Here is a 12,369-nt window from a genome sequence, read left to right as displayed (position 1 = left end):
TTTGGTAATTTCTCTTTTCCTCCTATGCTCTCTTGTAATTTAATGTGGCATATGTGAGTTCCAGCCAAAGGAATATGGGTAGCAGTGATTCACATCAATGTAGGAGCCGGTCCATAAAAACTTTCTACATAATTTTCCTTGCTTTCTCTTTTCCATCTTCTAGCCAGATACAGAGGCTTCTGCCTACAGAGTTAATGCCCTGATAAAGCCACATGTTGAAGATGGTGGAGTCTTTGCCAGCCTGAGGCCCTGAACAACTACCTAAGCAAAGCTGCTCCTTACCCAAGGCTTTTATGAAACATATTGTACTACGCTGCTAAGATTTTCAGGTTCATCTGCTAAAGCAGGACATGTTCCTTACCCTAATGTATACTCCAAACCCCAACAGGTTTTGTGAGGTTCTTCTCTTCACATGTGCTTTATAACATGTCAAATGGATTATAAAATTCATCTAAAATGTTAAACAGGCAAGAGGGATTCTTAAAAATATTCTAAGAAGTGGAAAAAGGGAAAAGTCGTTAGTTCTACCAAATACCAATAACTACAGAAGGTTAAAGTAATTAAGTGTGACTCTCCTATAAGAATGAATGAAAAGATCAATGGAATAATATGCAACCCAAAGACAAAACCCATACATGTAAATGAACTTAATGGCAAAAAGGAAACAAAGTCAGAAGCAGTGAGTGAGTACAGGTGAGTATCTACCTGATCAAAGTACACAAAAGACTTTCTAATCTTAAAGGAAACAGAAAATGGTCACAGAAAAAGGTAGATGTAAAAAAATAAACTAAAATCACTGAAAGATGAAAAACAAACTACAAACTGAAAAATAAAATGACAGAAAATAGTTAAGATCCCTAATTTATAAACAGGTCATACAGAGTAATTCAGAATCACTAATATACAAACAGAAAAATGAGGCTCATCAAACCAGAAAGAAAAGAAATGCAAGGGAAAAGTTTATGAATCAAGACAGCACACAACAGAATTAAAGTTCCACAGAGCACAAAGATGGGGCTACAAGAGAGAATGGTAGGAAGCAATGAAATTGAATTGAAAACAATATCATAAGAAAGAAAGAGCATGACGTATTATTACTTTTAGCAATTTGTTCCTGTGAAATTTTATACTGTTCCCTTAGTGGAATTTTAAACAAGGCTACCAGAGAAAAGGCCCTGAGAATAAGACTGATCAGTCAGTGCTGGTCACAGAGAGGAACAAGGTAGTCTTCACCCCCACAGCACGTGACAAAGTCTTGGAAGAGAGACTGTCACAGAGGCAGCAGCAACAGGCAAGAGAACAAATGCTTCACCTACTGCAGGGAACAAGCCCCTAGAGAGTGCGGCCCAAGAGCAGCTGAGGAGAGCCTGATCCTGCCAGGACGGAAGGGGCATGTGACGTAGATGAGTGTACTGTCCAGTTTGGCTCCATCTGACCCCTGGGCTTAGCAGCCACACTGTGAACTCCAACAAGGAGTTATAGTATGGTTCCTGCCTAAGACATTTAGTGGGTAAGGACACATGAAATACAACAACAAGGGTACCTTAACATATGTAAAAAGCGAAACCATGTCTGTGCAACACACTCGTTATCCATTTCAGGAGGGATCAGACTGGCATCTTCATCGGGAACTTTAAATGGAGGAAATGAAGGACCATATGTAAAGCGTAGCAATCTGAAAAATTAAAAAAAAAAAATCACACCACTAAGTTCATTTTAACAGAACTGAAGATACATTCAAGCATTAAAATATAGTAAGATAAATATGATAGGACAAAATAGATGAAACTTGTATTATACCTCACTGAGGTGAGTAAAATAAATGAAAACCATTTTATAAAATAAACTGGAAGAGGACTTTCAGTTTTGTAAAAATTATTTTAAAATATTTATTAATTTATTTAAATAATTAATATTTATAATTTAGTCCATACATTTGTTATATGATTTATATTATAAATTTGTTACTTATAAAATTATTTCTTTATAATTTATTAATTGTAAGTTTATTTTACTTATATGATTTCATTATAATTATAAAATGATAAGTGATTTTATAAATTAAATATTGCTTCTCATATTATAAATTTTAACATAACTTATTATATATAACATAGTATGTAATATACAACACTGTATAGAACACTTATGCAGAATATAATTTTATAATGTATACTATAAATTTCAAATTATATGTAATTTTATAAAATTACAAATTATTTAAAATTTTAATTTGTAACTGCAAATAACAAATCATTTAATCATGCACAATTACACTTATGTTGATTATATAGTCATACAAAATAAATTCTTTTTTAAAAGATTCATCACACTGCAAATGCCTTCAACATAACTAATTTATTATAATTTATTCATAACAACTGCAACATAACTTTACATGAAGTTTAGAATTTATGGTATGTGTCCCATAAATTGAATTTGACAATTCAATTACTTAACTAAATACTAATATTCCAAATGTATTAAAACTGTTCAAAGCCCTTTGACTTAATTATTAATCTATTATATTCAGAATAGATTATGATTTACTATAGCTAATCTAAATATATCTTAATAAAATAACCAGGATACATACAAAGACTAAGTGTAAAGTACTCACAAATCAACAATATATATATTTTTTTACTTTTATATCCTTCTTTATTTAGCTTTCTTTGTTTTGTTTTTTTCTGCCCCACTGAGTGACTCATGGGATCTTAATTTTCTGACCAGGGACTGAACCCAGGCCCTTGACAGTGAGGGTACAGAGTCCTAACAACTGGCTACTGCTGCTACTGCTAAGTCGCTTCAGTTGTGTCTGACAATGTGCGATCCCACAGACAGCAGCCCACCAGGCTCCCCCGTCCCTGGGATTCTCCAAGCAAGAACACTGGAGTGGGTTGCCATTTCCTTCTCCAATGCATGAAAGTGAAAAGTGAAAATGAAGTCAGTCATGTCCGACTCTCAGCAGCCCCATGGACTGCAGCCCACCAGGCTCCTCCGTCCATGGGACTCTCCAGGCAAGAGTACGGGAGTGGGTTGCCATTGCCTTCTCCACTAGACCACAAGGGAATTCCCAACAATAGTTTTAAAAAGGAAAACACAGAGAACAATTTAACTATCAAAACAGCAGAGAAACTATTAAATGAATTATATAATTCCATTTATATAATGAAAAACTATAAAGCCATTTAAAATAGGATCTTGAGATCTACGTAAGAAAAAAGGTGCATGTAATTACTGGGACAAGAATCAGACATCAAGTTAAAAAAAAGCAGGTAACACTATATAGAATAATCTCGAATTGATTTTTTAAAAAACATAAGATAGAAAAAAATATATTCAAAGATTGGTTATTTTTAAGTGATGGATATTCCCCCTTATGTCTTCCAAATTTTCCATAATAAGCATGTATTGCACTTTTATAATCAAGATAAAAGGATGTATTATTTAAAAATAGATTCATAATAGTGACATTCAGAAAGATATACCAGAATAAACAAAAATTCATCTTAGTTTAAATGATGATAAAGATATATATGTTAACTCATAAAAAGACCAATCTATCTTCTGATACATAATACCATCTATAAATTATCTGTTCCCACCTCCACCACTAACCCTCCCATTAAGTCTAAATCAGAGTAAGCCTCCAGTCTCCTGTCAGATTAACCACCAGCTGACAGGAAATATAAGGGACAGAGGAACATATTAATTAACACAACTAGGACATAATCTGAAAAATCCAGAATGTGAAGCATGCAATAAGACAAACCAACCCAGTTGAACAACAACAAAAAAACCTGCAAGGATATTAAAATGAGAGAGCAGGAACCTACAGTTTAAAATAGGCTTAAGAAATATGTCAACTAAATACGATGTCCAAACCTTGTCTGTGTTCTGATTCAATGGAATCAAGTATTTCCACCCCCCGACCACCACCGGCCCCGGCCGCCCCCCCCAAAAAAAGAGACTCAATGGAATCAAGTATTTTAAAAAGTTGAGACATTCAGCAACATCTCAACACTCAACAGCTTATCAATATTAGAAAACTGTTAATGTTTTGTTCATGTATGATAATGGTATTGTGATCATGTTTAAAAAAGAATGCTCAGCATATATTACAAGAAATGAAAAAAAAAAGTCTGAAAAAAATGAAGCCTAACGGTTTACTCACAGAATAGTGATGATATTATATACAAATGGCTAAAAAATACCCAAAAAACAAAATCGTTATTATAAAAAACTGCCTACTTTGGTTACAGACGAGAACATTATAGTATGATCCTATTTCTGTAAAATTACGTATAATAAGATTTCTGGTGAACTTAACTCTTTCTGTTATAACTTTCTTTGGCTTTTTTTAACAATGATCTTAAACATTTTGGACTTCTCTGGTGGCTCAGACCATAGCGTGTCTGTCTACAATGCGGGAGACCCGAGTTCAATCCCTGGGTCAGGAAGATCCCCTGAAGAAGGAAATGGCAACCCACTCCAGTATTCTTGCCTGGAAAAATCCCAGACAGAGGAACCTGGTAGGCTACAGCACTCGGGGGTCACAAAGAGTCGGACACAACTGAGCGACTTCACTTTCACTTTCTTTCTAAACATTTTAATAATTAGAATTAGAGTGGGATTCGGGCAGTGGGAATAGTAGGGCTCAGAATTCATCTACCTCTCCAACATACTTTTTCAATCTAAAAGGTTTTAGATTAGACAGGTACTAGGCCAACTGCTACATCTATTTTTAAAAGTTGATTGATTCTATTAACTAAAGTGTAATAATAAGAGACACAGAATAGAGGTTTTTACCATGTACTCCATAAATCCCAGAAAAACACGGAATTAGGGGAAGGCTGACTACGGCCAGACGGATGAAAGAAGGCAAGTTGATGACGGTGACTTACCTTGAAGTGAGCGCACAGATGACCTTGCTCCACTGCTCCACCACTGCTGGGTGGTGCCTCCAGTTAGCCACCATCTCCTTGGCTGTTTTCCAGTAAGGAGGTGTTGGGAAGCACCGCGTACATGCTAGTAACCAAACCTCAAAGAGAACACCAATCAACTTCTCTGCTAGATTCTCAGCAATGCCACCTTACCAACAAAAAGAAAACATCTTTGGCATACTTATTTGTAAAGCAGAATCTTTAACTCACTGATCTGGGAGAACTGGTCAAAAAATGAAAATAACTGCAATGTTAAGTTTTGACTTTCAAATAACCACTTAATAGTAAGAACAAAAAACTACTCTAAGGAGCTCTTATGAAGGAAATCATGGACACATCGACCCATTATCATGTGGGAAGTTTTCAAGTGGCCCTGCTGGGTTCTTACGGAAGCTCTTAACCTTCCAGTAGTGAGACAGGAGCACACACGGAAGAAGGGAAAGGATGAGTGCCTACAATGAACGAGTGCTATTAGCCAGTGTCTGTGCCACACAGCTCATACACGTGACCGCACATTCATTCTGCAGGGTAGGTTTTTATATCAATAATATCTATTACCAATTATCAACTATATCCATTTTGAAGATGAGAAAACAGGTTCTGGAAATTTAAGTAACTTGCCCAAGTTCACACAGCCAATAAGAAAAGGAATCAGAACAAATACCTGAGACTTCCTACCTTCAAACTTTGCTATAAAATGCTTCATGTGTTTGAAAGCCACCCTTCAAGGGAGAGGGAGACAAAGAAGGGAGTCAAAGGTCTGGTTCTGGCAGGACAAAGCCTCAACCATGAAAACAGAGCTGCTTCTCGGTTCCACGCCTGGGAACTAAGGAGAACAGCAGCGGTCTGTACTCTGCCTAGCCATAGAAGGCAAACTGGATTTCCGTAGAGAACGATAAGTTCTAAGGATTTCAAATGAGCAAAAATGAAGTTTCAACAATAATAAGCTCCAGAAGGGGATGCATGGCTTGACTTATGGTGCTGAATCCCTGGCATGGGGATTGTTTAAGAGAGAGGCACAGTACCTGTCTGGCTAGCTCATTGCCAATCCCAGACAGGGTATTTCTATTATGGAGTCCCTTTCAACACTAAAATTCTTCCTGGACACTGCATTTATGTGAAAGCACAAGCATACTCACATGTGTTAGTAAAAAGAATACACAGATGAATAAGCAACAGGGGAATTTGGAACTAGAATTATCAACTTATTGTCTGTGTATACTGTGCTATATTATACAAAGCAAGACATCTTAAAATACATTCTAAACTCATAAAACTGAAGGCTTTTTGATAGCTAGGTAATGAATGACATACTTGTCATACTTCCAAATAGAATACTTTTAAGATTTTCTAGGTTTCATTTGCTAAACAAAATTATCTTCTGCAGCCATCGAGTTTTCAGTCTACCTGGATAACTATTTTGTAATCAGGTACATTAGTTGTTTCTTAAATAGGCTCTGTCCTAATACAATGAACAAGCTACTGTTACTGTCATTATCAAACATATATTAATTCACTGAGTCTCTCCTCATATTGGTTTGTCAACTGTAGTGCCAAATTTTAAATCCCCACTGAGTCTACTACTCATTGAGTCTAAAAGTAAACTGTGTTTGGAGCTCAGCAATAAATCAGAAAAAATAATTAACAAACCTTGAACAGTTGGTGGCGCTAGAAGTATGTCATTAATCTGCAGAAGAAACAACAATAAGACTTCCCAGGTTTCTCGGGCCATAATGGATGACTCACGGGCCAGTTTTTGAATGGCTCTTAGGACCTGTAAGCATAGTCGGATCTGACTGGAGCCCTGTTCCTGTCTAAAGAAGATAGATCAGATATCATTGACAAGCTTAAGGACAGAATACAACAGTTAAAGACAGGCAACTCCCTAACAGCACCAGCAGACAGAACTAGGCACACCCTCTTCAGTTCAAAGCTACTTCCTCCCCAATGCAGTTTGGCATTCTGGGATCTAAACCTACCACTCCTAAAGAGCTTGAAAAGCTCCCAGGGAGAGGGAGGATACTAGAAAGTGGACTTCACCTCTGGGTTTTCTAAGTCTGAAATGTGCCTGGCACATACGACAGATACTCCATAGGTTTCTGCTGAATGAATGAGTAAATACTCACAGCCACTTCTGCTGCTCACACAGCAGAATGCCTTCGTATTCTTTCAAAAAATTTTAAACATATGTTCACAAGAATTCAGCATGAATTTCATAATGCTCACAATCCCTTTGAAGTTCATGTCTGCTAGAGAAGAGCCTAAAAAACGAAATATCCTAACAGGTCCCCAAAACTGATGGGATGTAGAGACAACTTCCTCAGAAATGAGCACCTGCTAACTGCAGGTCTAATAAAAAAAGGCAACTTAACCCAAAGCTACCGAAGATACTCCCAAAGAAGTTTTATAACTCTCTTTAGTTCACAACACCATTTTTCTCCAACAGTATTATTACATCAGTGTATCAGGGCTAGGGTTGAGGAGGAAGATAAAAGTACAAGTCCCAGCCCGTATCCCCACTGTCCAACATGGATCACCTTAAGATTTTCAAGAATCACAGTAAACCTACTGCATTGGCAAACAGTGAATTGGCTTCCAGAGTTCCCATGTGAAAACCAAGGCAAGTAACTAATATTACTGAAATAAATCTTGAGGCCAAGTTTCTACATAACTCATGTCACAAAGAATTAATAAAACATGTCTCTATCAGAGGAGGGAATCTCAGAGCCTCCTCGAGAAATCCAGACAATGAAGTGAGTGCTCTTAGAACTTCCATCACAACCTCAGGATAAAGATTCTCAGATTCTGGGCCACGACCCATAAAACCAAACACTTACACTAGAGCTGCAAGAAAATGACAACCCTAAGTTCCCCCTAAAAAGCCAGACCTAAAGTGAAATGATGAGACATTCACCTAGGGAAAGACAAGAGTCCCCAAGAACAGGGAGATGTCCCATGTCCAGTTTGAGGTGAATCCGGACCATGGGAAGCCAAGAGGCTCAAGCTTGTGTCTGCTGGTCTGCTACTAAGCAAGAGTAAGAAATATACAATAGTCCCAAAACTCATGTAGCCATATAAGAGGAAACCCAGAATAAGAAATAAAAATACCACTTGTGGTCCTGGAGGAGACACTCTTACAAGCTAGCAATAACACTACAAACTTCCCAAATGGTAACCCAGGCTTACCTACCATTCCTAGTACTACCTGCCTAGTGCAGAGAAGGAAACATCTGCTTCTTAGGTACTGTGGCATCACTCAGACAGCCTAAATTCAAGAGCAGTGTCCAAGTTTCTACAGCTAAGAGAAACAAGGTAATCTTTACTGAAAAAGAAATAGAAAGGTCAAAAATGCTCTTTTCGACCTAAAGGGGGAAAATGCACTTCTCCCCCTAATATTTCCAAAAGCAACTTGTGAACTTTAGAAAAACTATTCTAGAACATGAGCTGGTGAACTATGTATGGCCTGTGGGTCAAATCTGGCCTGTCATCTATTTTTGTAAAAAAAACTTTATTGGAACACAACCATGCTATTTATATATCGTCTATGGCTGCTTCTCTGTATCAGCAGAGTTGAATAGTTGTGACAGACACTACGGTATGGCCCACAAAGCCTAAAATATTTACTGTATGCCTCTTTACAAAAAAAGTTTGCCACTGCTTTAGAAGAACATCATACTTTCTAAAGTACAGTGTATTCGAGCAATGAAGACCCTAATCAGTTTTAAATGATGGGTCACTCTTCACTCAGCTATGTGCTCCCCCAAATCAAACTGACAGGCAAAAGAGAAAGGCTACATCCATTCTGACCTAATCTTTAGGAAAGTGGTAGAGGCTGTTTCCTCTATTTTGAGTGTTAGTTTTCATAAAAACAACTAATTAAGTAAACTTGATTTTGTGACTATCTGACTCAAAAAACAAAAACAAAAAACTCCCAATAACAGGAGATAAGATCATAACTCCCGATATTTAGCACTGAAAATATTTAGCTCCCTAAGATACAATTAGCCAGGAGAACTCTAATACTCAGTTCAGCACCCTCTCAGAATTACGCACACTTTTGGGAAAACAAGCTAATTACCAAATAGTAAAATGAACCATTTATATGGCAGTCATGCTTCTTAAAAGAGAAAAGCAAAAGCCTAATTAATATAAATGCAACTGATTTTTCTCATCAATAAAAGTAACTGAGCACTGAGAGGTGGTAAGAGTACAAAGAGGAGACAATACTACCCATGAAACTCTCCCATTTACTAAGAAAGAGCCTAGTAAATTAGTCTCCTAAATGAGATAATAAGAAAGCATTAAAAGTATTATCATTTTAGAAGAACCTGCTCAGTTACAAACAATATGTCTTCCTACCACTTACTTGCCACCATTTCCTGTTATAACTTCTATTTGAAATCAATAAATACAAACAACCAGCATTTAATTCACCCAAATGTAACCTAGACAGTGTATTAAAAAGCAGAGACATCACTTTGCCAACAAAGGTCCAAATAGTCAAAGCTATGGTTTATCCAGTAGTCATGTACAGATGTGAGGCTTGGATCATAAAGAAAGCTGAGCACCAAAGAATTGATGCACTTGAACTGTGGTGTTGGAGAAGATTCTTGAAATTCCTTTGGACAGCAAGGAGATCAAACCAGTCAATCCTAAAGGAAGTCAATTCCGAACATTCATTGGAAGGACTGAGGCTGAAGTTCCAATACTTTGGCCACCTGATGTGAAGAGCCGACTCACTGGAGAAGACCCTGAACCTGGAAAAGACTGAGGGTAGGAGGAGAAGGGGGTGGCAGAGGATGAGATGGTTGCATGACATCATCGACTCAATGGACATGAGTTTGAGCAAGTTCCGGGAGATGGTGAAGGACAAGGAAGCCTGACGTGCTGCAGTTCACAAGGTCGCAATGAGTTGGACATGACTGAATGACTACACCACCAGAAGTAGAATTGGGTGGCTGGTGACAGGGGCGATAAGATTAAGGGGTTAACAGGCATACCTCAATGTACTGTAATTTGTTTTATTGCACTTCACCAATATTGTGGGGTTTTTTACCAACTGAAGACTTGTAGCAACCCTACATTGACTAAACAGGTCTATATGTGCCATTTTCCCCACTGCATCATTCACTTTGTGTCTCTGCCACATTTTGGTAATTTTCAAAATATTTTCATTGTTACTATATCTTTACAGTGATTTGATGATCAGTGATCTTTGATGTTACTACTGTAATTATTTTGCAGCACCACAAACAATGCCCATATAAGATGTCAAACTTCACTGATAAATGTGTTCTGACTGCTCCACCAACCAGCCATTTTCCTGTCTTCTCTTTCTCCTCAGGCCTCCCTATTCCCTGAGACACAGCAATATTGAAATTAGGCCATTTAATAACCCTACAATGCCTCTAAATGTTCAAGTGAAAGAAAGAATCATGTCTCTCACTTTAAATCAAAAACTAGAAATGACAAGTACCTACTGTAGAAAAAACAAGTACCTACTGTAATAGCACAGGGAACCATATTCAGTATCCTGTAATAACCTATAATGGAAAAGAATCTGAAAAAGAATGTGTGTGTGTGTGTGCATGCACGCGCACAAAACTGAATCACTTTGTTGTATAACAAAATCTAACACAGCACTGTAGAGCGGTAGAAATGACTAAGCTTCGTGAGGAAAGCAGGTCAAAAGCCAAGACAGGCTAGAAGCTAGGCCTCCCGCATCAGTAAGCCAAATTGTGAATGCAAAGGAAAAGCTTTTGAGGGGAAATTAAAAGTGTTACTCCAATGAACACACAAATGATAAGAAGAAACAGCCTTATTACTGATATGAAGAAAGTTTTAGTGTCTGGATAGAAGATCAAACAAACCACAACATTCCCTTAAGCCAAAGCCTAACCCACAGCAAGGCCCTAACTCTCTTCAATTCTGTGAAGGCTGAGAATGGTGAGAAAGCTGCAGAAGGAAAGTCTGAAGTCAGCAGCGGTTGGTTCATGAGGTTGAAGGAAAGAAGCTTGTCGCCATTAAAAAAAAAAGGTGTACATGCGGGGCAGGGGGCAGCAGCAAGATGAAGCAGCAAGTGCTAATGTAAAAGCTGTAGCAAGTTCTCCAGAAGATCTAGCCAAGATAATTAAGGAAGATGAAAGTAGCCACACTAAACAACAGATTTTCAGGGGAGACAAAACAGACTACAGGCTTCTATTGGAAGAAGATGCCATCTAAGTAGACTTTCATAGCTAGAGAGAACTCCTGGCTTCAAAAATGTAAAGGACAGGCTGACTCTCAATAGGGGCTAGTGCAGCTAGTGGCTTCAAGTTGAAGTCAATGCTCATTTACCATTCTGAAAATCCTAGGACCCCTAAGAATTATGCTAAATCTACTCTGCCTGTGCCATATAAATGATAATAAAGCCTAGATGACAGCACACTGATTTATAATATGGTTTACTAAATATTTTAAGCCCACTATTGAGACCTACTACTCAGAAAAAAAAAAGATGCCTTTTAAAATACTACTGCTCATTTACAAAGCACTTGGTCATCCAAGAGCTCTGATGGATGTGGACAAGGAATGTGGCCTGCCATTTCAGTAAACAACGTTGTGGCCATAAAGCCACCAGTCACTACAGCCACCCCCTACAGTACACCCTAGGGGAATTCAGGACAGAGGGAAACAAAATACTGGGCCTACACAGTTCAGATGGATATCAAAGGAATAATTTCAATAAGCTCAAACTCTTACATCTTCCTATACAAAGAAAGGCACTAAAATCATTAACTTGAGATGTCTTTTTTTTTTTTGACTAGCAGTAATTTTTCATGTTCTGCTACACAGCTTTTTTTTTCCTCCCAGCAAAACTCCTATATATCCTTGCTCCTTCCTTACCTCTTTGGAACACTCCCTCTGAGCATCTGAGAGGCTATATCCAGGTTATAGTTTTCAGTAAGTCCAATGAATAAAATGTAATTCTCAACTTTTAGGCTGTGCATTTTTTTTCAGTCAACACTGAAATGTACAATGAGATAAATGCTGCCTGCTAACCTACCATTCATTCTGCTGCCCATGGATGAAGGAGTAATTTCAACTTTCAAGTCTTATTGTTTAAAAAACACATTGGGTAAGACTACAGCTGCCATAGACATTGATTCCTCTGATGGATATTTCCAATTTCAAGTAGAAATTGAAAACTCTGTGGAAAAGATTTACTATTCTAAATGGCATTAAGAACATTTATGATTCATGGGAAAAGGTAGAAATATCAACATTAATAAGAGTCTGGAAGAAGCCAATTCCAATCCTCATGGATGACTCTGAGGGGCTTGAGACTTCAGTGGAGGAAGTGAATGCAGATGTGGTGGAAATAACAAGAGAACTAAAATTAGAAGTGGAACCTGAAGATAGGGCTGAACTGCTGCAATCTCAT

At 37.6% G+C, this 12,369-nt stretch overlaps 1 protein-coding gene across 4 annotated transcripts in view; it reads right to left on the bottom strand.

Annotated features, from left to right (window-relative positions):
• Positions 1-12,369, bottom strand: part of RALGAPB (Ral GTPase activating protein non-catalytic subunit beta) — an 89,198-nt gene that overhangs the window by 56,834 nt on the left and 19,995 nt on the right. For all 4 annotated transcript variants that reach the window (XM_043882952.1, XM_043882951.1, XM_043882953.1 and 1 more), the window contains exons 4-6: positions 6,597-6,760; positions 4,908-5,094; positions 1,544-1,675 (exon numbers count right to left, since the gene is read on the bottom strand). In XM_043882952.1, coding sequence (XP_043738887.1) covers positions 1,544-1,675; positions 4,908-5,094; positions 6,597-6,760 — 483 coding nt within the window. The remainder of the gene's footprint in view (positions 1-1,543; positions 1,676-4,907; positions 5,095-6,596; positions 6,761-12,369) is intronic.

The sequence above is a fragment of the Cervus elaphus genome, chromosome 23 (assembly GCF_910594005.1).
Source record: "Cervus elaphus chromosome 23, mCerEla1.1, whole genome shotgun sequence".
Classification (NCBI taxonomy): domain Eukaryota; kingdom Metazoa; phylum Chordata; class Mammalia; order Artiodactyla; family Cervidae; genus Cervus; species Cervus elaphus.
Note: the sequence above shows the minus strand (reverse complement) of the source record. Positions and strands in the feature narration are given on the sequence as shown.